At 38.2% G+C, this 27,223-nt stretch overlaps 1 protein-coding gene across 9 annotated transcripts in view; it reads right to left on the reverse strand.

The window, feature by feature from the left end:
- Cnot2 (CCR4-NOT transcription complex subunit 2) overlaps nucleotides 1-27,223 on the reverse strand; it is a 95,454-nt gene that overhangs the window by 51,325 nt on the left and 16,906 nt on the right. For 6 of the 9 annotated variants that reach the window (XM_036169541.1, XM_036169543.1, XM_036169544.1 and 3 more), the window contains exon 2: nucleotides 10,497-10,639. In XM_036169541.1, coding sequence (XP_036025434.1) covers nucleotides 10,497-10,544 — 48 coding nt within the window. In that variant the 5' untranslated portion in view covers nucleotides 10,545-10,639. The remainder of the gene's footprint in view (nucleotides 1-10,496; nucleotides 10,640-27,223) is intronic. The other 3 variants (XM_036169540.1, XM_036169548.1, XM_036169547.1) reach the window with 1 other exon arrangement.

The raw sequence follows: 27,223 nt of genomic DNA on the forward strand, positions 1-27,223 counted from the left end.
AGTCCTTCTGTCTTTCGTGACATCAATGTCATGTCATATACACTGAAGAAATGTCTCAATTTTGGTTTGCATGTTTTTCATAATCAGACTGAAATTATGCATTTGAATGCTGTATCACCACAGAAGTGTTATGCCTTTCTCAAGTTCATTACATGTACTTCATGTATTTCCAGTATGTGAGTGTATATGATGCTATATTTCTTCTAGGTGGCACTAGCCTTGAACTTGGTTAAGTTGGTACATCCGCCAGTTTCCCCTACTGGAAATTACAACTTCTGCCTTTTAAAATAATGAGGTTTTCATGTCGGACGAGCCAGGGAAGTCATGACATTGATAAATAAGTGCTTTCTTTATCTATGAAGGTTGCTTTACATTAAAGCAAACAAACCTTGGGGTGAAATCAGAGTGGACTGCAGCTGTATTTGGGACAGACAGAAAGAGAGGCACTTACTCTCACATAGTTTCTCAGCTTTCACTTTGAATCACAACTTCAAATATTTAAGGTACACAGGAAGAACGTCATACTGATGACAGCGACATCTGAGAGAGGGGTCACCAGCTAAGGATGGCATGCACCCAGACACTGCTGCAGCACTTACGCCTGCAGTGTTCTAGGCAACTGGCTCTTCCCTCCTTCTTCCACATTTGCTCCATTAAATACTTTCACGAAGTAAATCTCCAGAAGATCACACGCTTCAATTTGAACAGTGTCAATGACTACGTAATCAGCTCAACATGACATCAGAAGATAAGAATTCAAGGTTCTTATTCTACCCATCACATTTTTAGGGAATTATCAGTGCTTTTATTCTGGCAGAAAGGTTTTAAAACTTAATATGCTAAGTATTGGTCCCACATAAGGCCTTTATGTTTTTCTTTGAGAAAAATGTATTATCAGACTTTCATTAGAAATGATAACTTCAAGTAGGAGAATGAATGGCAACTGCTATGGGCCTATTAGACACGAGAAAAAATGGAGAGGGTGAATTCAAAGGAAACGATCGGGTTTTTCTGCTTTAGGTCAAATAGATCAGAGCATGGTAACTTACAGTTTATTTACTGATCTGCATTATGTTTCTTTCCAAATGATATTTTATAAGTGCTCAGATCTGGTATGATAGCTTTGTATTGCATATTATACAGTGTCTTTTCCAACAGAAAGCATCCAAGCTGCATGTAAATATTAACACAGAATCTATTATTCTCACTATTCAAAATGATTCATCTATTTTCTCAACTAATTTACCATTTCAAAGAATGAAACTTTAAAACTTCTGGTCCAACCAAGATACAGAGGCGAACAGATTGGTAGTTCAAGGCCTGCTCGGGCCATACAGTAAGACCCTGTCTTAAAAAAATTGAGAGGGCAAACTCTATTAACAACAGTTCTCAGGTATAGAGCCCAATAACTGTCCTCACTGATTGAGTTTTCCAGCTGTGATGGAGGAAAGCTGATCACTGGAGCTCAGTCAGGTAGTTCTTAGAACCTGAAGTAAGCAGAGCAGAAAGCTAGCTAGACAGAAGCTGCACAGGGAATAGCTCAGCAGAGCTGGAGAACTGTACTGACCAGCAAGGAAGGAAACGGGGAGAGACCCACCTGACAAGAACCGAGAACCTGATCCTAAAGGCTACCCTGAACTACACACCATTAATGTTCCCAGAAGCCAGAGCAGAAAAACACTGTGTAATTCAAGGGAGCAGTAAAGTACTCAGAAAAACACTAGCTTACTAGCTGAAGAAAACTGGCCCTACCTAAAGGCTATTGTTTCTCTTCAATGAAATTTTTTTAAAAAAGAAAAAGGGCAGAAGCAGAGGCAGAAACAAGAGAACACTCTCACAAGGATCAAATGTTTCTTAACTCCACCCGAGGAAACCTCAAGAACGTTAACACAAACTGCTAAGTAATACATAAGACAATAAAATAAAATCAATTATGCAAAGAAGCAGTCAAGTAAGAGTAGCTCTAACAACGTGTAGGGAACTGCAGTTACCGGCAGAGCGTCCTCTTGATTAACATGACACGGATGGCAGAGTGAGTGACAGTGACAGCACAATCAAATGCTCTGGGCAAAGAAGGTAGGAAAGCAGCCCGCAAGCTAAGTCAGAACACGGAGACCCAGGGGATCAAAGACCACTTAACAGAACATTCGGAGGGCCAAAGAACAGTCCCTGGAGCGAGATTCTCGGGCAGCTCTGCATGTATGTACTGAGTCCCATGAAACAAAAGAACAGAAGACATTTGAAGGAAAAAAAAAAACCCAAAGAAACAAAAGACAATTTGATAAAAACTACAAACGAACACAACAACTTCCAAACACTGGAGTCATGGAGAAAATTATGCCATAATCAAAACCATACATTAAAGATTTATCATAAGAAGTTCAAAGCCAGCCTGTTCTACAGAGTGACTTCCAGGATAGCCAGGGCTGTTACACAGAGAAACCCTGTCTCAAAAGCAAAACAAAAGAAGAAACAATAACAACAACAAAGATTTACCATAATAAAACAAAAAGTATTAATGCTTAGTAGTAGCCAAAGAGAGATACACATCGGCAACTAAAGCTAACAATCATAGCAGACTGTTCCCTGGAGTAAGTTAAAGACAGTGGAGCCCCGTTCTAAAGCACTATCTGACTGGCAGATTGATTGGGTCATCCATACAGGCACATCTAACACTCTCCATGTGCCTGCTGCAGTCCCAAACACGGGGCTTAAGTCTATGCCTAGCTAGTATACTATTTTTTAAATTCTAAAAGAGAATCTACCAATTTTCAATTTTTTGATGAGCAGAAATGGTTTTTAAAATTAAGAAAAAAAAAAAGACATTTTCACACACAGGAACCCTAACAGAATTCACCAACACCAGATACATATTTAGAAGAAAACCCTTTGGTAAACCTTTTTGTAAGAAAATGACACTCCAATCAAAAACATGAAGAAAATGAAAAGAGAGAGGAAATGGGGAGGAAAAAAGATAGGAAAAAAGATACGAAGGGTAGAAAACAAAGAAAAAAGGAAAAAGCCATCAAAGTATCAAATTATAGGTGACATTCATTGAAAAAGCAAAACACCCACAATTACTCCCCCTCCAAACAACAAAACAACCAAAGTATGTAACAGAGATGTAAGGGAAAGTGTTCCCTTAGGAAGAGAAATTTTAGTCAGACCTAGAAAACAATCATGCATGTATGGCAGTACAACAGACCACTGAAAAACCAAATGGTCCACTGAGTCACAAAACCACTCCAGGAAATGTTCTACTTACTCAGTACATTAACCACATGTCCAGTAGTACTCTCAGGTGGGAATACACCAACAAACATTGAAAATTAATGTACTGCTGAACATGGAAAGGAAACAGGAAAATATAGCACCCCAAAACATTTGGAGCACATAAATAATTGTATTATACTAGCTACATTCTCCAGCCACAAAGGGATTTCAGGAGAAATCAACATAAAATAACAAGAACAGTTGGCTGCAAATTTGTGGCCAGCTGGGCTCTACAGTGATAACTTGCATCAAAGACAGCCAGACACCTGAAGAAAGAACTGCACAAGAGACAGGAGTGGGAAGGGAGCAGGGGGAAAAAATGAACATCCTGGGAACAGTTTCCTTACCCCATCAACATGTATCTATAAAACAATCACCATGCCAACACCCTACTGAATGGTGACAATCTAAAGCTCTCCCTGTAAGGTAAGTAACAAGAAAAAGATTACTACTCCTCAACAATTTCTTTTCAAAAATTATCAGAAATACTGGTCAATTTAGACATGCTAGTCACAAAATAAAACTATCATTTCAATTGATTCTTGGTATGAAAACACACCCAAAAAAACCTACTAATGGATTACAAGAATAAAAGTTTTGCAATAGTGATGGTTATAAAACTCAATTTGAAAAAAATAGCTATTTTAATTTAATACCAACACCTATACAATATACTTACTCCTTTAATATATCATTTATAAGCACATATCAGAATATTTAGGTATAAATATGAGTGAATTTAAATGTCTGTTTAAAAGGTAAGAATTAGAGAAAAATAAAGAATATCCCAATACATGAAATGAATTCAGATTGGTAGAAAACTGTAAAAGCATCATCCTCTCCAACCAAAAACAAAGTCAATACAATTTCACTCATAAACTTGGGAGATTTTCTTAGTTGGAAGAGAGTCTGAAAGATTCAAAAATGTGTCAACAGACTAAGACCAAGGTTAACAGGCATAAAAATCAAACATAAAGCTATGGCAGTTTAAAACAGAACAGCACTGTACAGCCATGGACAAGCTTATCAGAACACAGAAGTAACAGAACACAGAAGAAACAGCATGAGCTTCTAACAGAGACAGAAAGCTACACTGGTAGTTAAGCAGGATGATGGGGAGAGGATACTGGACTCCTTCCTAACTCAGACCTTATAATCCATTTCAGATAGGTTTCAAGTTAGACAGGAAAAGCAGAATTTAAAATCTTTAGAAGACTACATGAAAATATCTTTAATCTCAATAGGGAAACATGTCTTGAATACTAGTACCTCAATGGATTATGACATTATTGAACATCTGACAAATACTAATTGTATGGATGAAACTCAAAATTGGTATACTCTCAAACATACTCCTCAAAGACTGCCTGGGAGTTGACAATTGAAGAAATTTATCAAGTATTACTTTATCAGATAACTTCCCTAGCTTCATATAGTCCCCTCTTTTATTATTTTCATTCAATGTCTAAAAACCCATGGCTTGTCTCTGGGATCCCTTCCTCTCCATTTCCATCTGGACCTTCCCCCAGTGTCTGCTGCCACACACTGCACTATCTTGATTGCATTCTTTAGAGGCAGGGAGCACCTGCAGATTCCTCTCACAGGAGTTAATGAAGTCTCCTACAGTCGTCTAATGGTTTTAGCAAAAGCTCTACTCTGATTTCAAACTGGCTAATCATACTAACCAGGGAGCATCTGCTGAATACTCGAGAGTGTTTCTATCCCATCAACATTGAACTGCTTCTACAAAAATAGATAAACAGAGGATTTTTGTTTTCACCTACTTTCATTCTGGGGTTCCCAAGAATACCATCTCACCAATTTTATTACAACAAACATGTAAATGGGTTTTAGTTTGGCTATATAGCTGTTTTATTTTAATATGGGAGTTCAGAAAAATCCAAACAAAAACAAATGAAGCTGCAATCATTGATACCAGCATCATCAAAGAAACTTTGCTTGCTTTTATATTTTATCTGGCTCACAGTAATTTCAAATTTAATAATAAATACATTCCATATCCACAGTTGAGGCAAAACAGTTGCTTTTTTCTGAAGAAAAGTTATTTTTCATGTAAAGCCTGGGGCCTAAAATCCCAAAGGGAGGCCATAGTCACAAAATGAATACAAGGTGTGCCACCAGGTATTTTTAAATCTTTGGAAAACAAGATGTATCTTGTTTTTTAACTATATTTAAACTACCACTGCAAGACATTTGGCCAACAGATTTACTTAGCAGAATTTTTTGGTCCTAAGGGAACTACAATAAAACAAACACACACAACACCCCAAGACACTAAGGGTGTGTGTAAACCATGAGTTTATCACTAGTAAACAAGTTCTCTACAAAACAAATGTCATGGGCAGTTCAGATGGCTCAGTGGGAAAAGACACTTGCCACAGAGCTTGAGGTCAATAACTAGGATCCACATGTTAGAGAGAACCAACTCCACCAAGTTGTCCTCTGACCTTCGCCATGTATGCTGTGGGTGCACACATGAAACAAACACAGAAATAAACATCATAAAAATAGTTAAAGAAAACAACCACGATGTCATTTCCTGATTTCAGAAGAAAAATGTTTGTATGTAACATAAAGGAAAGCTAGCATGTTTGTATGTAACATAAAGGAATGCTAGAACCAACCTGTGAGGAACTTGGGAATTCATTTAACCTGATGTTAGCTGGCCAAGAAAACATGGAAAAGAGACAGACGGCCAAATAAAATACCAAGCTTTACTTGAAAAGTTAGGTTATAAATTCCAAGTAACTTCCACTGCAGAAACTGTGAGTGTGGTACTGACAGCAGGATTGCACTACTGCTATTACTACTGTTGTTCTGGACCACCTCGGTTGGCAGCTGCAATCTGCGAAGGAACCAAACATAAAAAGTCCACATTTCGAGTTTCAGCCCACTCCACTGCTTTGTATCTCTGTCTGGGACAACAGTTAGGGCCCTTTGTTGTCAAGATTTTCAAGAGCGAAGAGAATGCTGTGACCCAGTTCACTAGATTTAGTCTTTCTTTTGTAAGAATTCTTCCACCTGCTTACTGTTGTTCACATTCACTCTACACCAAATAGCAACAAGGACTAAAACCTACCTCCGCCATTATTCTAGGCACTAGATCTGACACATTTTAACTACTCATACAGTTCCCACAGATTTTAGCCCAAGGGTTCTCTCCTATTCTTTGCTTAGCTTTCATATTTTACACATTTGAAGATGTTAATGTTTCTAAACACATTAGAAAGTACCAGGTACAAGTCAGCTGGTACAATTATGACTCCAGGACACCATCAACTAACTGAAGATGCAGTTGGACTGCCAAAAAGTTTTCAATGCTAACTTATAAAAATGAAAAGGGGTACTTCCACTGGGCATAGTGGCACACACTTTTAATCCCCAGCACTTGACAGGCAGAGGGAGGCAGATCTCTGTGAGTTCAAGGACAGGGCAAGTTCCAGGACAGCTAGGTTACACATAGAAACTATGTCTTGAAATTTCAAAAGAGGGGGGAAAAAGGGAAAAGGGGTACTTCCATTACCTATTTATACTTAAACTTTGTTGCAGTATAAAATGTTAATCTGTATATAGCAATACCTAAAATTTACCAAATAGAAATACACCTACCTAACCGTTTATGTGTTTAATAATTAGGTTAATGTGTACGCTCTATTACACTGTCAAGTGCTGAGTATTTAACTTGGGAAAGTGTCTGGGGTTTAGGTAGGCCAAAAATTCTTTTTTCCTACACAAAACAATGGAATTTAAGGCATAATTTGTCAAAATACATGAAAACTACATACATAATAAAAAATACATATAAAAAAGAACAAAACACTAAACTAATTAATGATTACTTCTGGAAAAAATAAGAAATGAGATATGGCAATATCTCCATAAATATAATACGCAAGCTGAAAATACATATTTGCTTAAAAAAACCCAAGAGCAGCAAATCTTTACATTTGCATTTTACTCACTAGGAAACACAGCAAACAATTAAGAAAAAAAGTTATGAAATGAACTTTCACACTGGACTCTGTGTTTTTCGACATTTTTATGTGGAACAACTTATTTTTATTGCTGAAAGATAAATGAAGGAAGGTTCCATTTATAGTAAGCATTTGGAACCACCACTAGTTGATAGGCAGCCTATTTCCCTGTTTCTTCCTTTCCGTTTTTCACTGTAACTACTCAAACAACATGCGCTCAACATCTCCATACAGCAGGTACCACACCAGGCACTGACAGTACCAAATCAAGAGTACAGTTCCAGTGTCCAACAAGCACAGTATATGCAGAAGCACTGTCTTGCAGTTGTGTACAATGATAGAAACAATCTAATGTGTAGCGTTTGCTACATTAGCCACTAGCTGATGTATATACTGAGAATTTAAAATGTGGCTTGCATGGCTGCAAAACTGAAATGTTAGTATCACTTAACTGAAATGAGTTTCAGTAGCCATCTGTGGCTACTGTCTACAGAACTGCACAGGAAGGTATGCAGGACACTGGAGGACAACAGATGGCTGTTCGAGGCTAAGGTGAACACTAATCTACAAGCATGGAAGATTTGAAGGCAACAGGAAAGACATCACAGAACACGAGCCCATTACAACTTCTGGAAAGATGGAAAGCAAATTCTTGAGTCATGAATAAAGGCCATCAATCCATGAGAGATCCAGATAATTAAAGCCTGGGGCACAAGGTACAAGGAGAGTCCCAGCAGCTTTGAATTACTAAACAGACACAACCAGCAAGGCAGGCAGAGAAGAGGTACTGAGGGAATAAAATCATGTGCAGGAACACAACAAGGAAAAATCAACTAGGTGTCATGTTTCAAGCTGGACTATGAGAGAAAGCCACTGATGAGGCAAGGTGGTAATTAAGATGACTTAGATTTAGGACTGCTCATAGCTATGGTAGAATTAGTGTAAAATAAGAAGGTAAAATTGTAGAAAAAAATTTTTAAAACTGACATAATGTCCACTTTTTTATAAAAAGCTTAACAACCCTTCTCAAATGAATGAACTGTGAATAAATTGCTTTCCTAAACTAACTTATTTATGCAAACAAACTTCATCTACTATGTTCAAACACTTAACTGAACTCATTGACAAAACATACCAAGTAGATATTACTACAAAAATCAGTACTTTAACTTACGTGTAACTCAAAGTCATTACAAGGTCTACATGGAAATGAGAATTAGAGAACTAGTTTTCTTGTTAATCTCAAGTATTAGGCTATTATCAGGATGCTCAAAGAATCAAACGGATTCCAAAACTGAAAGCTCTCAAGTAAATGAAAAGTTGTACAGACACAGCAAGTCTGCTTTACCGATGGAAACAGCACGGTTCCTATAAAGTCCAAACCTATAAACTCATTTGGTTTCACCTTAGACTATACAAACTCCTAAGAGTTACGAGAAAAATATAATTTTTACTTTGGTGATTCAACATTCTCTAACTATCCCATATACTCTTAATCAATTCATCTTGGTGGTAGATATGAAGCATGCTTCCATACATAGGTTCTTTTCAGAGGGGCTTCAAAAACAAAATAATTTTACAATTCAGACTTAAACAATTATTTCCAAAGACATTACAATGTACATTGGACAACACTGTATAGCAATAAAAGGTAACCAGAAAACGCATTCAGTTGGCAAAAGCCTAACCAATGCATTTTCCAGGCAAGCTTAAAAACTTGTGGAATAAAGTACTTTTAGAGTAGTATAAGCAAAAGTAAGGAACTCTATTCATGTGCAAAATATAACTGCTTTATTCCGTTTATAAGTATAAATTCTGGAATTGTATGTGAATATGGTTCCATGACCCAAATTAGCTGTAAGGAGTAAATCAAACAAAAGTTCTATACCCACACTTTGCAAAGAGGATTGTGAGCACCTCAATGCTACATAACTGAGAATAATAGTCTTCAAGTAATTTAACAAAACCTAATAAAAGATGCACAAGCCCAAGAAGTGTGACTAATACAAATCTCTCAAGCTGCTGGAAGTGGTTTCAAGTACAAATAATGATCAAAGCTAGTCAGGCCTGTGAGGACAAATCAGAACAGAGGATGATAGGGAGAACTGACTTAGTAGTCTCAGCTTACTCTCTTACTAAAATAATAACAATATGGTCAAAACTTCACCTATCAAGTTAGGTGAAAGCTCTAGGTCAGATGCAGAAGCATCTTTTTATGGGGATAGTGCTCCAAACCAGAACGCAAAGTCTTTTAATCAAAGGCTCTTCCCTGACACACACCATACAAACTCACTTTCAGTTTTCGCCGGTGTTCCCTTGCCTCAAAGCAGAGAAACACAGACTTAGTTTCACTCAACAAATGACTAGTGCCTGAGTGCGGAGCTGTCAGGGCTGGTTTATCACTGAGTCTTCCGCTCTCAAAGGTCTCAAAGGACTGAAACTCCAGAGGTGAGAGGGAGCAAAGGGCTGAATACACAGATCTGGACAGGAAGCTAACAGTTCATCTCCACAGGAACTTTTTTCAGTATTTAACATTACTTCATACTCAAATGAAATAAAACAAGTTTCATTTAAAACTTAATTTAAAATGCTATTTTTTTAAAATCAGTACAATAACAACATCTTTAAAATTCACCTTCTTTGAAAGTGCAGAAGAAATAGGAATGTTACACTTCCACTATCTTTTGAGCATCCCTACATAATTATATAAGGATGGAAGTGTTAAATAAGTAAGGAAACAAGAATCTGATGATGTAAGGACAGCAAATCCGTGACAAATTAAACAGGATCTGAGTCATCATACATTCCTAGACTTCATTTATATTTCTTCTATAACTTATCCAATGTTGTCTATGTCTCTCTAACACTCTATTATACAAAATATAACCCCAAATTTACATTTCATTCTTTCGGGAGTATATAGAAAAATAATATTTTATGAACTACTGCCTTTGAACTCGGCCATAAAATCATACATTATATATCAAATAATCCTAAATTTTGGCATATATGTCAGAAAATTTGTTCTGGTACTAAATATACATTATAAACATGTTTCACTTTGGAAAATGTTCACAGTTATTTCACCTGTCAATTCCATTGTGTAATTTTTGAATTTTTCAGGAGATGTACCCATTATAATCGGCTAGTTCCAGTTAAACATTCCATTAAAACAGTTCAATGTAGTCATACGACAAACTGAGAAAGGGGAAGGAAAAAAATTCTTACCTGGTAGTTTCTTTTCTCAGATAATGTATGTCCATCAGTCCTCACCATAGAGTCGTGTCCTTTCCTCACAGTACTGGAGGCAATCAAATAGAACTGTCACTCAAGGGTCGTGTCACAGGAAGGACCGCCCACCAGTTCTCCCTCTAGAGTAGAATTATCCAAAAGCCATCAAAATTACTAACATGTAAATATATATATATATAAAAAACATTAGCAAAAATATTCAACATGATATATACAATGCAAAGAGAACCAAATCAAGAAGGAGCTGTCTCACACTCTACCCCACTTTTCTCTTGGGTGGTCAAGGCAGGCGCTAGACTCTGAAGTAGAGATTGTCTACTATGAAAATTTCCCCTCACACCTATTCCCACCATGTCAGTCATCAGACATTACACACAAGGAAGACACTTAAAAGTAAATGAAAACAAAGTTGACTGAAAAGAAAAACAAAAAACAAAAAAACTATCCCTAACTTTTTTTTTTTGGTCCTAAGTGGTCTCTGGTTATTCTGAGACTATCCAGTTAACTCAGATTCAGTCATTTAACTAGATGTCCCTACCCTAATGCCTATACGTCAGTCTAGGAATGTAAGCATTTTATACACTGACTCATGTCATTCACAAAGCTTATTTTCACACTGTGAGATGTAAACACATCATAGTTTTAAGATCATTGTTAGATTAAAAACCCAATCCAATCATCTATCATCATCAACTCTAATGACGAAGAACAAATGACTGCCTTTCAGTCCTCCAATTTCATGTACACTGCAATAGAATTCACTTTTTGGCATGAGAGAGGGGGTTAATGATACTCATTTCTTAACCTGGGTAAAAAAGCATAAAATAAATATACACTCTGCAAGTCAGATTTTAAAAAACAAATCAAAACTGAGATAAGAATTACCATAAATGTTATTTCAAAAATATATAATAAAATTCAAAGTTCAAAGATTCAAAGGGAGTTCTACAAAGAATGTGTATGATACATTTTTAGGACAAATAGCTTTAGTAATACAAACCATTTTCTCTTAGAAAGTATTATATATAGCTACTGAACTACTAATGTTGCTATCCATTATAACTTTGCATTCAAATTTAAAACAACTTATTTTTACTATCATATAAGATGTACATTAGGACAAGACACTAAAAGCATGTAATCTATAATCCATAAATAAGGTGAGGACTAGGGAGATGATGGTTCAGTGGGTAAAGTGCCGGCCTTGCAAGCATGAAGACCTCAGTTGCCATCCCCAGAACCAGTCTTGGGTAGAGGAGGGGCAGACAGGCAGATCCCTGAAGCTCACTGGCCTGCCAAGCAGCATATCCCAATCAGTGAGCTTCAGGATCAGTGACAGGGCAATTCCCACTGGGGAAGCTTCACGTGGCTCCTGGAGACACCTTCTACATCCACACACCAAATATACTACACACATACACTAGCACCACACACAAACTCTTCAGATTTCTATATAAATTATATACATGCATATGCATATGTCTGTGTATGGATTTGTGTTCATGGCAACAGTGCCCACGAGGCTAGATGAGGGTGTCAGGTCCCCTGGAGCTTGAGTTACAGGTAGTTGTGTGGCTTGTGACAAGGTATTTTTAATACCCTAATGCCACATAGTTTAACAGCACATCCTAATTATACAAAAAAAGACAATTAGGAGTAAAATTGTATGTGCTAAGTAATACTTCAATAATAAAAACTAACATTTCATAAGTAAATTTTAAAAGAAAAATATTTACTTTGAAAGATGACAGATCTCAGTACGAAGGGAAATTTTATTTACTCTTTGCTTTCTTCTCTATTTCAAGATTCTAACCAGGATAGGAACTAATATCTATATATTAAGGAGCATTCTCTCTTTTTAATAAAAAGGAGGAAAAATTAAAGGTACTTTTTATACTCTTTGAGCAAGTTTGAAAGATGAGCATTTGTCACCACTCTGTTCCCTGTGTTGTGTTAAAGGAGACAGTGAACAGTGCAGCGGGTGAGAGTTCACATGGGGGAATGCAACGAGGTGCGATAGACCAAGGAGCATCAGGTCTACGTACCTAAGACTGTCTGGGGAAAGAAGAAAATGAGCAACCAGGAACAGGAATGTCATTTCCCCAAAACAGGCTTATACACTGTTTTCCCACAAAGTCCTACAAATAGTTAAGTCATAACAGTATATATTTCGCAAACGACAATGAAATTTTCTCTTAAGCAGAGGTATCTTCCATGAAATAAAGAAAAGACTAGCTTTATTTATCCACTTTAAATCAAACCAAATACAGAACAGCAGTTTTGACCTATAAACACCAGCCATTTCTAAAGCAATGAGCTCTCCGGTGCCCCCGGATCACTGCAAGAGGACACTGGCTTTGTGGCTGCTAGGAAAGGCAAAGCGGATCTGCAGGCCAAACAGACAGAAGGCTGCAGGAATGGAGGACTCCGAGGGCCTGAACAGAGAATCCCCTTAAGGCTTAAGCTGAGTAATGACTTTGTATCTGAATGTCAAAGGCTACAGTCTACAGAAGTCTTCTGAAAACTTAGGGTAGTGGAGACAATCCTCAAAGATGATGCTTACACACCCGGAGCAGAAGATAAGGAAGGAGAGCCTCAGCTAGCAAATCAAATAAGCTTTAGAAAAAGGTTGGAAGGACATAAGAAAGCTTAAAACCAAGCTCAGAAAAGACTGGCCCAATTCTAAGTAACAACATCACCACAAACAGTCCCAACAATACATAAACCAACCCAACCAACAAGTATAACCCAACAGTGAGTATCTAACACTTACCAAAAAGCAGGAAGACACTAACTCATAATAAGCTGAAATAGGGCAAAGGAAAGTAAATACAGCAACTAGACAGATGGTGGAATTATTAGGCAAGGATGTTAGAGCAAGTAGCATTAACTGTATTCTAGACTTTCAAATACACATGCCAACGCATGGTCTGCCTGGTACTACAACAAAATCCCTGACAGGTACTTCAGTCTCGAAGGTTTCAGTCCAGTAGGACTGATAAGCAATGCTAAAGCAGATGTCTAACTCTTAGGAGCCAAGGGGTAGAACAAAGAAGGGGCCAGAGCAAGACACACACTTAGAAGACTGGCCCCCAGTGACGACTACAGCTTCCTCCAAATTGTCTCCTTCTCCTCTTACTATTTTTGAATCTAACAGTGGATTAGATGATTATGAAGGACTGTCATAAGCTGATCATCTCAGCAAATGATTTCCTAGTGGTCCTCAAAGATAGGAGGAAGTTATACTTTACCAACCTTCTAGGCATCTCAATCAGTCAACGTGACCATCAAAATTAAATATCAAACAAATGTCTTTATGGTTACAATTTCTGTCTCTTTGCTTCGATGGCCTGGTAACAGATTATCATAAAATGATTAAAAAAACAAACAAACAAACAAAAAAAAAACACACACACCAAAAAGTGAGTACACAAAACTGATAAAATCTAAGCTAGGTCAGTAGACCAGTTATGACAATTTCTGATATCAATAGTTGACTACAATTATGTAAGAACATACCCTTGGGGAAAGCTAGAATATAAATATATGGAACATCACTGAATGAGTTCATGATCAAAATTTATATTTTTAAGGCTCAGCACAATTGTCTAAAAGACAAATGTAAAGAAAAATACAATTGGGTAAAGAGTAGATTATATGCAGCAAAAGAGAAGTTTAACGAACTTGAAGACAGGAAAAAGATCCCAAATGAAGACAGGTGAGAAAATGCACTGTGAACTGCCGTCAGTTAAGTCTGTGAACTGTGAGGCTGTATCCGAAGGCTAACATTAATTTAACTACTGTGGCAGGAAGAATAAGAAAGACAACACCATATTTTCTAATTTTGAAATGGAAAACATAAACTCACAGAGACACGTTCAAAATCTTCCAAGGAGAATAACAGTAAAATTACCAAAATATTTCTGAATAAAATTGCAGAGAAAGTGTTAGAACACTCTTAAAGGGTGGAGAGCTGGCTAACGAGTAACTTCTCATCAAGAACAATGCAAATCACCAGAGAACTACCCCAGCCTGTGCCCATCTCCAGTGGACCACACAGATCTTTCCTTCTGTCACCACACTCCTTGCTTTATCCCAGCCCCAAACTCCAACAGGAATTTCCTGAAAACCCACAGGCCCCTTCAGCCAACCAAGCAGCTAGCTAGGCTAACTGCAGATCTTCACCTCTCTCTCCATTCCTCCATTCTCATCCCAGCTCTGTAGGAGACTTGCTGTGGCCTCTCTTCATCCTCTGCTCTCTGTAGCTCAAAGTTTTTCTGTGTTCCCGCCTAGTGGCCCTGCGGTCCCACAGCCGTTCAGACCCAAGTAAACACACGGAGGTTTATATTAATGAAAACTGCTCAGCCATTAGCTCAGGCCTACCACTGACTAGCTCTTACACTTAAACTCAGCCCATTTCTGTTAATCTATATGTCATCACGTGTTCCGTGGCTTTACCTGTGTGCCATTACATGCTTCTCCCTGGATGGTGGACTGGTGTCTCCTGACTCAAGTCTTCCTCTTTTTTTTTAAACTGCTCAGCCCAACTACAGCCCTCATTCCCAGAGGACTAAGCAGATCTTGATGGAGTACCCTGTTTTCCTCCCTTCTGTGACCCTCTCAACCCTAGTCCAGTCCCATTTTTAAGTGTCAGCTCCCAATACCTAGAAACACATTACCAATGACCACACCTAGCAGCATCCCACAAAAATACCTAGAAACAACACACAGTCAACACATTCTCCAACATTTCACACAAATACAAAAGAATATACTTTCTTTCTCAACACCTCATGGAACTTTCTCTAAAATTCACTTCACAGGACTCAGTAGATACAAGGATATTGAAATAACACCCTGCATCCTATTTGATCACCACAGACTAAAGCTAGAAATCAACAAATGAAACAACAGAAAGCTTACAAACTCATGGAAACTAACTCACTACTGAATAAAAAATGGGTCAATACAGAAATTAAGAAATTAGAGACTTTCTAGAATTGAATGAAAATGAATACACAACATATCCAAGCTTATGGGACACTACGAAGGCAGTTCTAAGAGGCAGATTTACTAAGTTAGGAGGAGGAAAAGGAAGAAGACTGCAGAGCTCTCACTAGAACTTACCAGCACACCTGAAAGCTCTAGAAAAGAAGAAATCGCACTAGAAAGGAGTAGTCAGCAAGAAATAGTCAAATTCAAGGATGAAATCCATTTATATAAAAATACAAAGACTCAATCAAACACATAGCTGGTTCTGAGAAAATCAACCCCTTACCCAAACTAAAGGTGGAGAGTATATCTAAATTAACAAAATTAGAAATGAAAAGGGGGACTTAACAACAGACACAAAATAACCCAGAGAATCATAAAAACATACTTAAAAACATGTACTTACTCCACCAAATTGGAAAATATAAAAGAAATGAATCATTGTCTCAATACACACACATTTCCAAAGTTAGATCAAAATCAGACAAGCAATGTAAACAGACCTATAACTCCTAGTCAAATAGAAGCAGGCATTAAAAGTCTCCCAAACACTCAGGAAGATGAGACACGAAGACAGAATCAAGGCAGCCATGCTGGACAAAAAGTGAGTTCTAGGGTCAGCTTTCACTTCGTTCTGTGCCAAGAACCTGACAAAAACAACCTAAAGGAGAAAAGGGTTGTCTAGCTCACAGTTCCCGAGGCTAGCTTGGGAGAATGGTCACATTCTATCCACAGTCAAGAGCCGGTGAACTGTAAGGCATGCATGCTAGTGCTCAACTCTTTCTGACGCTTTGTTGCTGTTGTTTTGGGAGTTTTCCAAGACAGGGTTCCTCTGTTTAACAGTCCTGGCTGTCCTTGAACTCACAGAGATCCACCTGCCTCTGTCTCCCAAGTGCTGGGATTAAAGACATGCACCACCACCACCACCCAGCTGCTTTCTATTCTGATACAGTCCAAAACTACTGCCCAGGGGAAGGTGCCACCCACAGTGGGTGGGTCTCCCACCTCAATTAATGTAATAATTAAAACATGAGTGTGCGCAGAGGAGGCTAGAGAGATGGCCCAGTGGGTGAAAGCATTGGCTGCTCTTCCAGAGGACTCCAGATGGATTTCCAGCACCCACATGGCACCTCACGAATGTGCTCAGAGGCCCATCTCCCAGGTGACTCTAAATTTTGTCAAGATGAGAGATAAAACTAAACATAAACAGTTAACATGGGGTATATATCAAGAACCTTGTCTCAAAAAGCCAAGTTTCCTTGCTGTCACTAATTTATAGTTTGATCACATGGATAAAAAACCTCAGTTGATAACTCCTAGCATATACAAAAAACACCAGAGACAAAAAGAAACTCCTGAATTTTAGTAGGAGCATATTACAATTAGTCTGGCAAAAATGCCAAATTAACTAAAAAAATATTTTCTGAATATTTTAATAATTCAGATTTCAAAGGTCAAGTACTAACGTGTAAAATGGAAGGTTTCTTTTACTGACATAGAAAAACAAAAATTAACCAATAATATTCCCTTTAAATCAATTTATTCTCTGGTCATCATAATTTAATGTTTCATAACTTTATTTTTTTCTCTATAGTGGCAGCTTTCTGATATATCCTTCTTTTAATCTGACCATACATAATTCTATCACAAATATTTTAAGAATTTTGGTCGCCCAACACGCATATTTATCTGTTTAACAGGCTCAGCAATCAATGTAAGACACTCAAACTGTCTGTGACTGATGGTCATATAAAATGAAATACAACAAAGAGGTAGGTCCTACTGAACTTAAATGACAAATGCTAATACTTTCTGAACCTCATGCTTGCAAATGGAATGGAATGGAAGACAGGGGAAGAGAGAGGATCTTCTGTAGCCTCCCTACCACTTAAAGCTGCTTTAAGTTTAAAGAAACTGAACAACCTGGTGTTAATCAATTGACTCTTAATAAAGACAAAGCCACATGCTCTAGTTCCAAGCAAAAGTGAATTAAATGAAAACTAAAGAGAACTGTGTATATTTTCTTACAATAGGGGGAATCAATTCAAAGAAAAGCAACTGTTGGAAGTAAATAGCCTGATTATTAATCTCTGTATTTAACAGCACAGAAGTCATTTGAGGGTTACTTCACAACAACAGCTTTAGTCTGACAGAAATAAACTAGCACTATGAAGTAATTGCACAAGAGAGTAGAAAGAGTAACTAGAGATAAAATACAGACATCTTTTACTAAGTGTTATGTCATAAATGCGAACGAAATAAGGAATGGCCGAAAGACTATAAAGTGGAGTTTATAAGACACAAAAAAGTGATACTCTGAATGAGAACGTCCCCATAGGCTCATATATGTGCTCACTTGGTCCCAGCTGGTGGCACTGTTTGTGGTGATTTCAGAGGTGCGCCTCGTTGGAGGAAGTCAGTCACTGGAGCCAGACTTCAAATCATTTCCGGTTCACTCTCTGCTTCGTACTTAAAAGACATGAGCTCTGAATGAGCATCCTGCTCTAACCACCATGTCGACCATCCATGATGGACTCTTGTCCCTTGGTCATGGTGTTCTGTCCCAGCAACAGAAAAGTAGTCTTGGAAAACATTGATAGGATAGATTCCAGTGACTTTTAGTACATGTGGGTACAGAGTCTAAGAGACTGGACTTAGGCACAGGCTATGTTGGTGCAAGAAAGTTAAGTAGAGTAGGTAGGTTTAAATAAGTAGACATTTATTTATTGGAAGTAGAAAGCAAATCTCCAGGCATTCTGTTTTTCTGCTAAACGACAAAACAAAGCCATTAGCTCAAAGAAGGGATATGAAAGGAAATGTCAGAGGTTTAAGGCAGGATGAAAGAGGTGAGAAAATTCTGACAGAAGAGATAGGAGGAACTAAAATATAGCTAAGTGTCAGGCAATCCTAAGGAGCCACTGAGGCTGCATCCTTCAGACCCCGGCAGCTGCAGGGACGGAGGAGAGCAGTGCAGACAGAAGTGTAACAGTGTGAGAGAAAAGAGGACGGAGGGTATAGGAGTGACAGTGATAGGTAGAGGAGGAGGAGGGGGAAGAGGAGGAGGAGGAGGAGGAGGAGGAGGAGGAAGAAGAAGGAGGAGGGAGGAGCAAAAGGAGACAGCAGCGCCATCCTCGTCCAACCTTCCTGTCAGGTATCAACTTAGGGTCATTGCACTTGCTGCTGCTTTCCAATGGCCTCACCTCAGTTCTTCAGTGCCAGGCACCTTCACAACACTGACATTTCTCTTTAGCTGTCTGTCTTCACAAAGGCCTTCACTGATCACCCAACTGTCTGGATTCTGTTGACATCTGTTTGTCTCTCAACCCTTATTATCCAAGTCCTTAAAAGAGGCTTGTAGCTGGAAGATTTCCTGTGTCCCACCTGGCCTGCAGTCAGGACAAATCTCTCACCCAAAGTCTTGCAGCCTTTTACAAAATAATCTCAGAGGTTTATATTAATTATAACTGCTTGGCCATTAGCTCAGGCTTATTACTGACTAGCTCTTATACTGAAATTAACCCATAATTCTTATCTATATTTAGCTACATGGCTTGGTACCTTTTTTAAGTTCTGTCTTGTCATCTTGCTTTCTTCTCTGTGTCTGGCTGGCAACTCCTGACTCAGCCTTCCTCTTCCCAGAATTCTCTCTGCTTGCCTCACCTATACTTCCTGCCTGGCTACTGGTCAATCAGTGTTTTATTTATCAACCAAATCAGAGCAACACATGTTCACAGCATACAGAATGACATCCCACAGCACCTCCCCTTTTCTGTCTAAAGTATTATATCTAATTTATCTTTTAGCATAACCAAGGAAAATTATAACTATCTGGTCTCCAACTACATCAAAGACCCTAGAAGGCTATAACATTACTTAAATAAAGAGGAAATGCATTGTAAGCAACTTCTAAAATTCTGGAAATGACAGAGACAGCTGCCTGCCTGGACAGTCATCCAAAGTTCCTCTGCAACATTGCACCATCCTTCTTCAGCCTATAGTCCTAGAGTCTCTCAGTTGTTTCTCTCTGTGTCCTGTAGAATGTCTGGCAGTTTCTTCTGCAAAGCAGGAACCTGAAGGACCATCTTGCCTTGCAAAGTTCAGTGGTCACCTTCCTATGAGTCCTCCATGTCCAGTTTTTACAACATATTATCAGCAGTCCAGGCAAGAGCAGTTTCTTGTCCAAATGGCTACTTTTGCCAAGAAGAAGATAAACTCCATATAGAGTGTCTTCAACGTCCATCTTTCTCTTTGAAGTAAATAGGTGCTGCCAGGAGCAGCAGTGTCTCGTTGTCCAGGAATGTCTAAGTTTGTAAAACATTTCAAATGCCATATTTTGTAGGTCTCTGACATGTTTGAATATTACCTACCTAATTGAAATATGTCTATGTATACCTAGAAAACTTAATTAACATGACTATAAGTTTGACTATCATTGAAGACTAATTATTAATCTGTACTTCTCAACTATATACAATTTCAATTGAGTTGCACCAACAAAATACTTTAAACAAGAGTAGAAATACACATACAGTATAACAAAATTAACTTTAAATTTGTATCAATAAACTAAAATCCATAGCAATGTAAAACACTTTTAAACAATAATCTACCCTCTCATTCTATCATATCTACATTCTCTATTTCTGTATCAGAGGCTTTGTCTAGTATGTTTATACCCTGATCTCAAGTGCCTACGACAGTGACATGTAACATACAGTTTTACTGAATTAATGAACCACAAAGTACACTGAAGGCTTTACTGACTTCAACCGCATGAAAACACTTTTAAAATACAAGTCTTTTTATTTCCCTTGACCTTTTGAAATGACTAGACTTTCTATGAATCACACCTTTTAAGTTTTCCAAATCCAATTCAATTTAAGGATGAAGACCTCAAGGGTATTTTCCAGTTTTGTCAGTATTCTAACAGTTGTCTAACTGTAACATGGCTTCCTGGTTGACCCCCCAATGTCTCTTTGACCTCAAGAATACTATAGTTGTTCCTATCTTCTAATTTCCCCTTATCATTTAAGAGTAAATAACCAATATAATCCAAAAGAGTGAGCCCACCTTCCTTGTCAGTAGCTGGCTTATTAAACAAGAGAAAAAGGAGAAATTACATCTTCATTTTACTAACCACCCACTAACTGAAATGTAATATTTACATAATTGAAAATATAGGTAACAAGCCGGGTATTGGTGGCACATGCCTTTAATTCCAGCACTCGGGAGGCAGAGGCAGGCAGATCTCTGTGAGTTCGAGGCCAGCCTGGACTACAGAGTGAGTTCCAGGAAAGGCGTAAAGCTACACAGAGAAACCCTGTCTCGAAAAACCAAAAAAAGGAAATATAGGTAACAAGCCCATAGTTCTAATAGCTGTCTGCACCTGTGATTTTTGTCACCATTGAATTTTTTTTCAGTAGACATATCATGAGATATTTCTACAATCACTTCATTTGCCTCAAACTATCATTTATACCATTATCACTCTAAACATTACTATGTAGCATTTATACTGTGTTAATACTCATGCCACTAAAAATGCAATCATTATTTTAAAACCTATATTCTAATATAATCAGTACTTTCAGAAGCATACTGATTTTGCACATAAGTATTATTTTGAGAAATAGTGTACATGTTTCAAGCAAGAGCCATTCATGAAACCAAAAAGTTTACAATCTCTATATTAGAATAAGGGGGGGGGGCATGACATGACACCATCAAAGCACATATCATTTAAACATCTTGTTTTAAAGACTTTTTTTTAAAAAAAAAATAATTTGGGGAAGTCTTAAACATACAGCTAATTAGTGACAACAGGTAAAATAGAATAAAAAATTTCTGGCTCAAAATCTAGACTAAATCATCTTTGATGTGACCTTGCTATAAGAAAGCAAGAAAGAGAACATACCTCCCTCTTTAGGAGGGACAAGGTCTCTAGCCTAGAACTCAGGAAGCAGGCTAGGCTAGCCGGCCAACAAAAACCAGGGACGCATCTGTCTCCAACTTCTCGGCACTGAGATTGCAAACTTCATCACTTATGTCTGGCTTTTCTTTCTGTGAGTCCTTAAGCACCTCACCAACTGAACCCAAGACATACGGGCTTCTACGTAACTAACAAAAGAGCTTCAAGCTAACTAAAATAGTAACCTTGAAAGTGGAACTAACACATTTAACACATACAACTTTACATCTCATTTTTTAATACTCCTCTCGGTTACAAAAGGTCACCAAATGGTAGAAAAGAGCCCAACACCACCATAAACAAGACAGATTAATATTCAAAGAACACTGTAATTATAAAAAAAATTACTTGTGTGTGTGCGCTAAGGATTTTATCAAGACTGTGGCATAGCAAGTGTTTCACCACTCAACTAAACCAACAGCCAAGATCACATGTTCTTTAAAAGAGAAAACCGACTAGTTTATCAGATGTCAGGTGGCTAGTCAGATGTTGGCTACTGGGGACAGTCAGGCTGCCTCCCAAGTAGCAGCTGGTAGAACCAAGGGTGGATTGCAGAACTGTCTGTCAGTACTGGTCAGAAGTGCTATCTGACTCATGTCTCTGACCTGAGGAAAAGTGACATTCTGAACTTCCCTAAAGGTCATCAGATAGCCATCAAAAGCTTTTAAGATTACTTACAGCTGGAGGCTTTCTGATAAAAACAAATCCAAACAGGCCTGTCACTCACGTGGACTAAACAAAGTTCCCGGGGAAAGTTGTTTATACTAAAGACCTGAGAAAGGGTATGTGGGCTACCTAAAATGTCCATTGGTCGTGTCCACTCATACCCTTCAGTGTTTGCTCCTCTTACTCTGGGTATGTTATGTGTCATCTGCAATTTTTCCCCATGGTGATCACAAGGACCAGGAAGCTATGGTGGGGGAAGAGGGTCCAGAAATTCTGATCACCATATGTCATTTTTTAAATGATATATTTTAAGGAACTGAATTTATATGAAGGATGTCTTCTGATGAATCTACAGCTTTAGTAAACAAATTTACAAAAGCAAAGTGTACATACTGTTGTAACTCCTAGAACAATCTCTATAAGACCAAACAAAGAAATATACTTAGGGACATGGGATAAACCACAGTGCAAGACAGAATAAACAGATCAAAACCAAAAGCACAGAGACTGTGAATGCAGGTAAACTAGGACTTAGTGGAGATGTATAATCTTAGTGCTTACATTTAAGACTGATCAAGCCAACCACCAAAGATTACACCTCCCAAAACTACTAAGAGGGTAAAATCGAATCCACAGCAAGTAAAAGGGACATAATGAAGGGGGGGTGCACTAAATAAAAAAAAAAAAATCAGTATGCAGAAAATAGTACCAATCTAGATCTCTAAATTAAAAAATAATAATAACTAAAAATCAATGCACCGTAGGCAGACTAGTAAGTCAGAACTATCAGTATCAGGAATTCAGAAAACACATGAGCACTGAGCCCCAGGCATCAAAGCATAAGAAACACAGGTGAGTACTAAGCCCCCAGGCATCAAAAGGATAAGAAATAAAGGGACAACTTTCAGAAATAGAAATTTAGATGAATGTAACTTTTATCAAATTCACTGATAAGAACCTGAGCAGCTTTGCATCTGCTAGAATTGACTATAAAGAACAGCCCCCACCCTAGGCTGTGTAGTCTCACTAGTGTGTAATATAGTTAAAGACACAACATATTCCAGAAAAGAAATCATGAGACAATACTTCATTGCTGTGAGATGTTCTGTATGTCAATTGTGTTGCTCTGATTGGTTAAAATAAATAAAGTGCTGATTGGCCAGCAGCCAGGCAGGAAGGGTAGGTGGGACAGGGAGGAGGAGAACTGTGGGAAGTAAAGGCTGGGAGAGAGACACCGCCAGCCGCCGCCATGACAAGAAAGATGTAAGGTACTGGTAAGCCGAGCCACGTGACAAAGTATAGATTAATAGAAATGGGTTAATTTAAGATAAAAGTAAAAGAAGATTACAAAAAGCCTGCCACGGCCATACAGTTTATAAGTAATGTAAGCGTCTGAGTGATTATTTTATACGTGGGTTGTGGGACCGTAGGGGGCTTGATGGCACCTGGAGAGAAGCTCTCCAACTACACCTCATTTTTATCACTCTTACACCAAAACAAATGCATTAAATGATGAAAAATTTAAATACAAATACTCCTATGGATCATATAAACAAAAAATTCAACAAAATATCTGCATATAAAAATTCAACAAAATGCCTAAAAGTTATTCAGAGAAACAGATTCACTTAATATTTAAATTTCAATTAATAAAAGAAATGATTACTAGAAAAAAAATCTTAAAAGAAAAAAATAGTTCTCTCAGGACTGTTCTAAGGAATATAGCAAAACAAAACAAAACCAAAACTAGCCACACTTCAGATAATTTACTAACCCTCAATAATAAGAGTAAGAATCTTAGTATGTACCTTGACTTCCCTCCCTCCTCCCTCCCTCCACCAGCTGACCATGAAAGATCTCCTCCGGGTAGAGAGGAAGCAGGGAGAAAGGGCTCACTCTCCTTGTCCTGAGTATAGCATCGCCCCAGGAGAAGCAGAACAGAGTTCTTCTATCTGGCTCTCCATCTTTCGATGGCCTTAACAAATATGATGGCCCTCAACCCATCCCATCCATACTACAGAGGTCTCACATACATAAGCCAAATAGACCAAGGCTGTATAATGGCCCGGATCCTAGAACATGGCAGTTTCTAGAAACTCCCCTCAAAGGAAATCAATTCATCTGGAAAGGAGTGTGCGTGGGGGTGGGGTGGGGTGGGGTGGGGTGTTCAGGTCAGGTCTACACACTACACTTAGAAACACAGAGCATGAGATAACTAAAAGGAACTAGACTATAATTCTAGGTCAACTGGCTTACCAAAGAAAACTGGAGAAAGACAGCTAGGAAGAGCCTTCTTGGGTTCAAATAAACATCAAAGACTAGAAAGGGGTTAAAAAAAAAAAAAAAAGCCCCTCCAGGGGCACAAACTTTAATCAGACAGTAATAGACAGACAATATATATGTCCTGAGTACCATCAAATCCAATAGCACAAATTAGCAGCAACTAGTGAAGATGGATACCTGGATGTCATACCAAGACAATCTTCTAAGTGAAAGACACACAGTTAGAAAATCATTGTCATCTTAGGATAACTACACATACGTCTCTAAGACTTCATCCTCCAGAGTATAACATCAAATACTTACCAATGCAATGCATACAAAAATTCATTGAAACAGCACAGAGAAGTCATGAGCCACTGGTGGGCCCAGAAAAGAGAAGGGATCAGTGTGTGCAGAGATACTACAATGTAGTAAATGCTAACCCTCCACAGATTAGAACACATAGGGTAATACACAGCCCACAATATCATAATTAACAGAGACTTCCAAGTAACCAGTAGTTTAGGGGAAACATTAAAGACTTAAAATTAGGAATGATAACAATATCCCATCAAATAATTATCTTTTAAAAAGATCTTAGCCTTATGGTAGACTTCTCACCCCAGTTTTGGTTTGTATAGAAAAAGAATCCTCATCTTTTTCTTTTATCAAATTATAATATAACTACAACATTTCCCCCTTCCCTTTCATCCTTCCAAACATTCCGACATACCTCTCCCTGCTCTTTCGAATGCATGGCCTCTTCTTTCATTAATTCCTACTATGTGCATATATGTGTACATATATATTGATACATATATATTCCTGAATACCACCTGCTCAGTCTCTATAGTGTTACTCACAGTATGTTCGCAGGGCTGACCATTTGGTATTGGAAACCAATTAATGTGCTCTTCCTGAAGGAGTGTAGCAGGAATCTTAAATGGTCTTATTAATAAAATCAAACCTGAGGCCAGTTATTGGGGTGAATGCTGGAAGATCAGAGAAGCAGAACAAGCCACAGCTACCTCACCTCACCAGTTCCTCAGCTGATCCTGTTTCCTCAGACTGGAAGCTTCTGAGTCCTCATCCAAATGGATCACAGCTGAACTGTTGCTCAAAAGCCTAAAGGCTTAACCAGCCAAAGGCTTGTAGTTTCTGGTTTTCATGCCATCTTTCTGTTTTTGCCATCACTCCCTGGGATTAAAGGCTCACTTCCTGGGATTAAAGGCATGTGTCACCAAGCCTGGCTGTTTCCAATGTGGCCATGAACTCACAGAGAACCAGAGGGATTTCTGCCTCTGGAATGCTAGGGTTAAAGGCGTGTGCTACCACTGTCTAACCTCTATGTTTAATATTGTGGCTGTTCTGTCTCTGATCCCAGATAAGTTTATTAGAGTGCACAATATTTCGGGGAACACAATACCACCACAGAGGAGACTATTCGACTGTCAACATTCCTTAGTTGCCTGCAGTTCCTTGTGCAGGGCTGAGGCCTCATTGACATGTCTACTGTTGTTGGCCTTGTTCAGCGCATGGTTAGGCAGTCATGTTGGTGAGACTTTAAGGGTGGAGCTTCTAACCTTACCAGGAGACACAATCCCACAGCAAACTCCTGATCCTCTGGCTCTTACAATCCTTCCTTCCCCTCCCCTGCAATGTTCCCCGAACCTTAGGCAGAATGTTTTTTAAATGTATCCAAAATGACCACTTGTCATTTTGACTGGTTGTGGCATTCTGTAGTGGTCTCTGTCTATTCCAAAGATCAGTCTCCTTGAGGAGGACTCTGATCCCAGTTTTGGCAATCTCATTCATCAAGCCTTTCTATACCAGACAGAGTTCAAGGTCAGCCTGGGCAACTGAATGAAATCTTGCTTCAATATAAAAGTAAAAGAAGGCTAGGGATATAGCTCCATAATGGAGTGTTTGACCATGTGTGAAACCCTAGGAACAATTCCCATGTTCAATGCCCAGTATCACCAAACAAATAAGTAAACAAATACATAATTAAACATGACTTTTAAAAAGAGAACAGATGATATAGAGTTGACAAGTAAATGAATGAAATGAAAGCGTCACAAAGGGGCGTAATGTATACTTGAACTGAGCAAACAAAACCTGAGTAACTATTTCATAATAATGTAGTCTAGAGAACAGAGAGTTTAACAGCTACACAACTGAAAAAGAGAATTAAGAACTATGAGAAGAACCTCAGGAATGTATGGCACTATTAAGAGAACTCAAGATATGCAGAAAGCAGAGGAACAGGACAATATTCCAGGAAATAATGGCTAAAAACTTCAAATTCAACAAAAAGCATTAATCTACAAGTCCAAGAAGCTCAATTAACTACAAGTAGGATAAACATCAGAGTAATGTCCAGAATCAACACAGTAAAATATACTTAAGCCAACAACAAATAGAAATTGTTTAAGATAGAAAGAGACAAGTGGTATGCCACATTCAATAAACAGGAAGATTAGCAACTTCTCACTAGAAACAGGGTGACCAGAAAACTATTGGATGACATTTTTAAAATATAGAGCTGTCAATAGGGGTAACAACAGGAACTCTGGGAGAAAAAGAAACACAACTTTCCTGGAGTAAACTTTTCTTATCTGATTATAATCAAGTCTGTGCAAGTGTGAAAATAATCCCGATAAGATGCACACAGTAAAACCTAGGCAACAAGAAAGAAGCAGTGATAAGGAATACTGTGGTATTTACTAAAGGAATTAAGCTGGTACACTTCTGTAATTCCAGCAACTGGGAGGCTGAAGCAGAATCTCTGAATTTGAAGGCAGCCTATCCCATT

The sequence above is a fragment of the Onychomys torridus genome, chromosome 20 (assembly GCF_903995425.1).
Source record: "Onychomys torridus chromosome 20, mOncTor1.1, whole genome shotgun sequence".
Taxonomy (NCBI): Eukaryota; Metazoa; Chordata; class Mammalia; order Rodentia; family Cricetidae; genus Onychomys; species Onychomys torridus.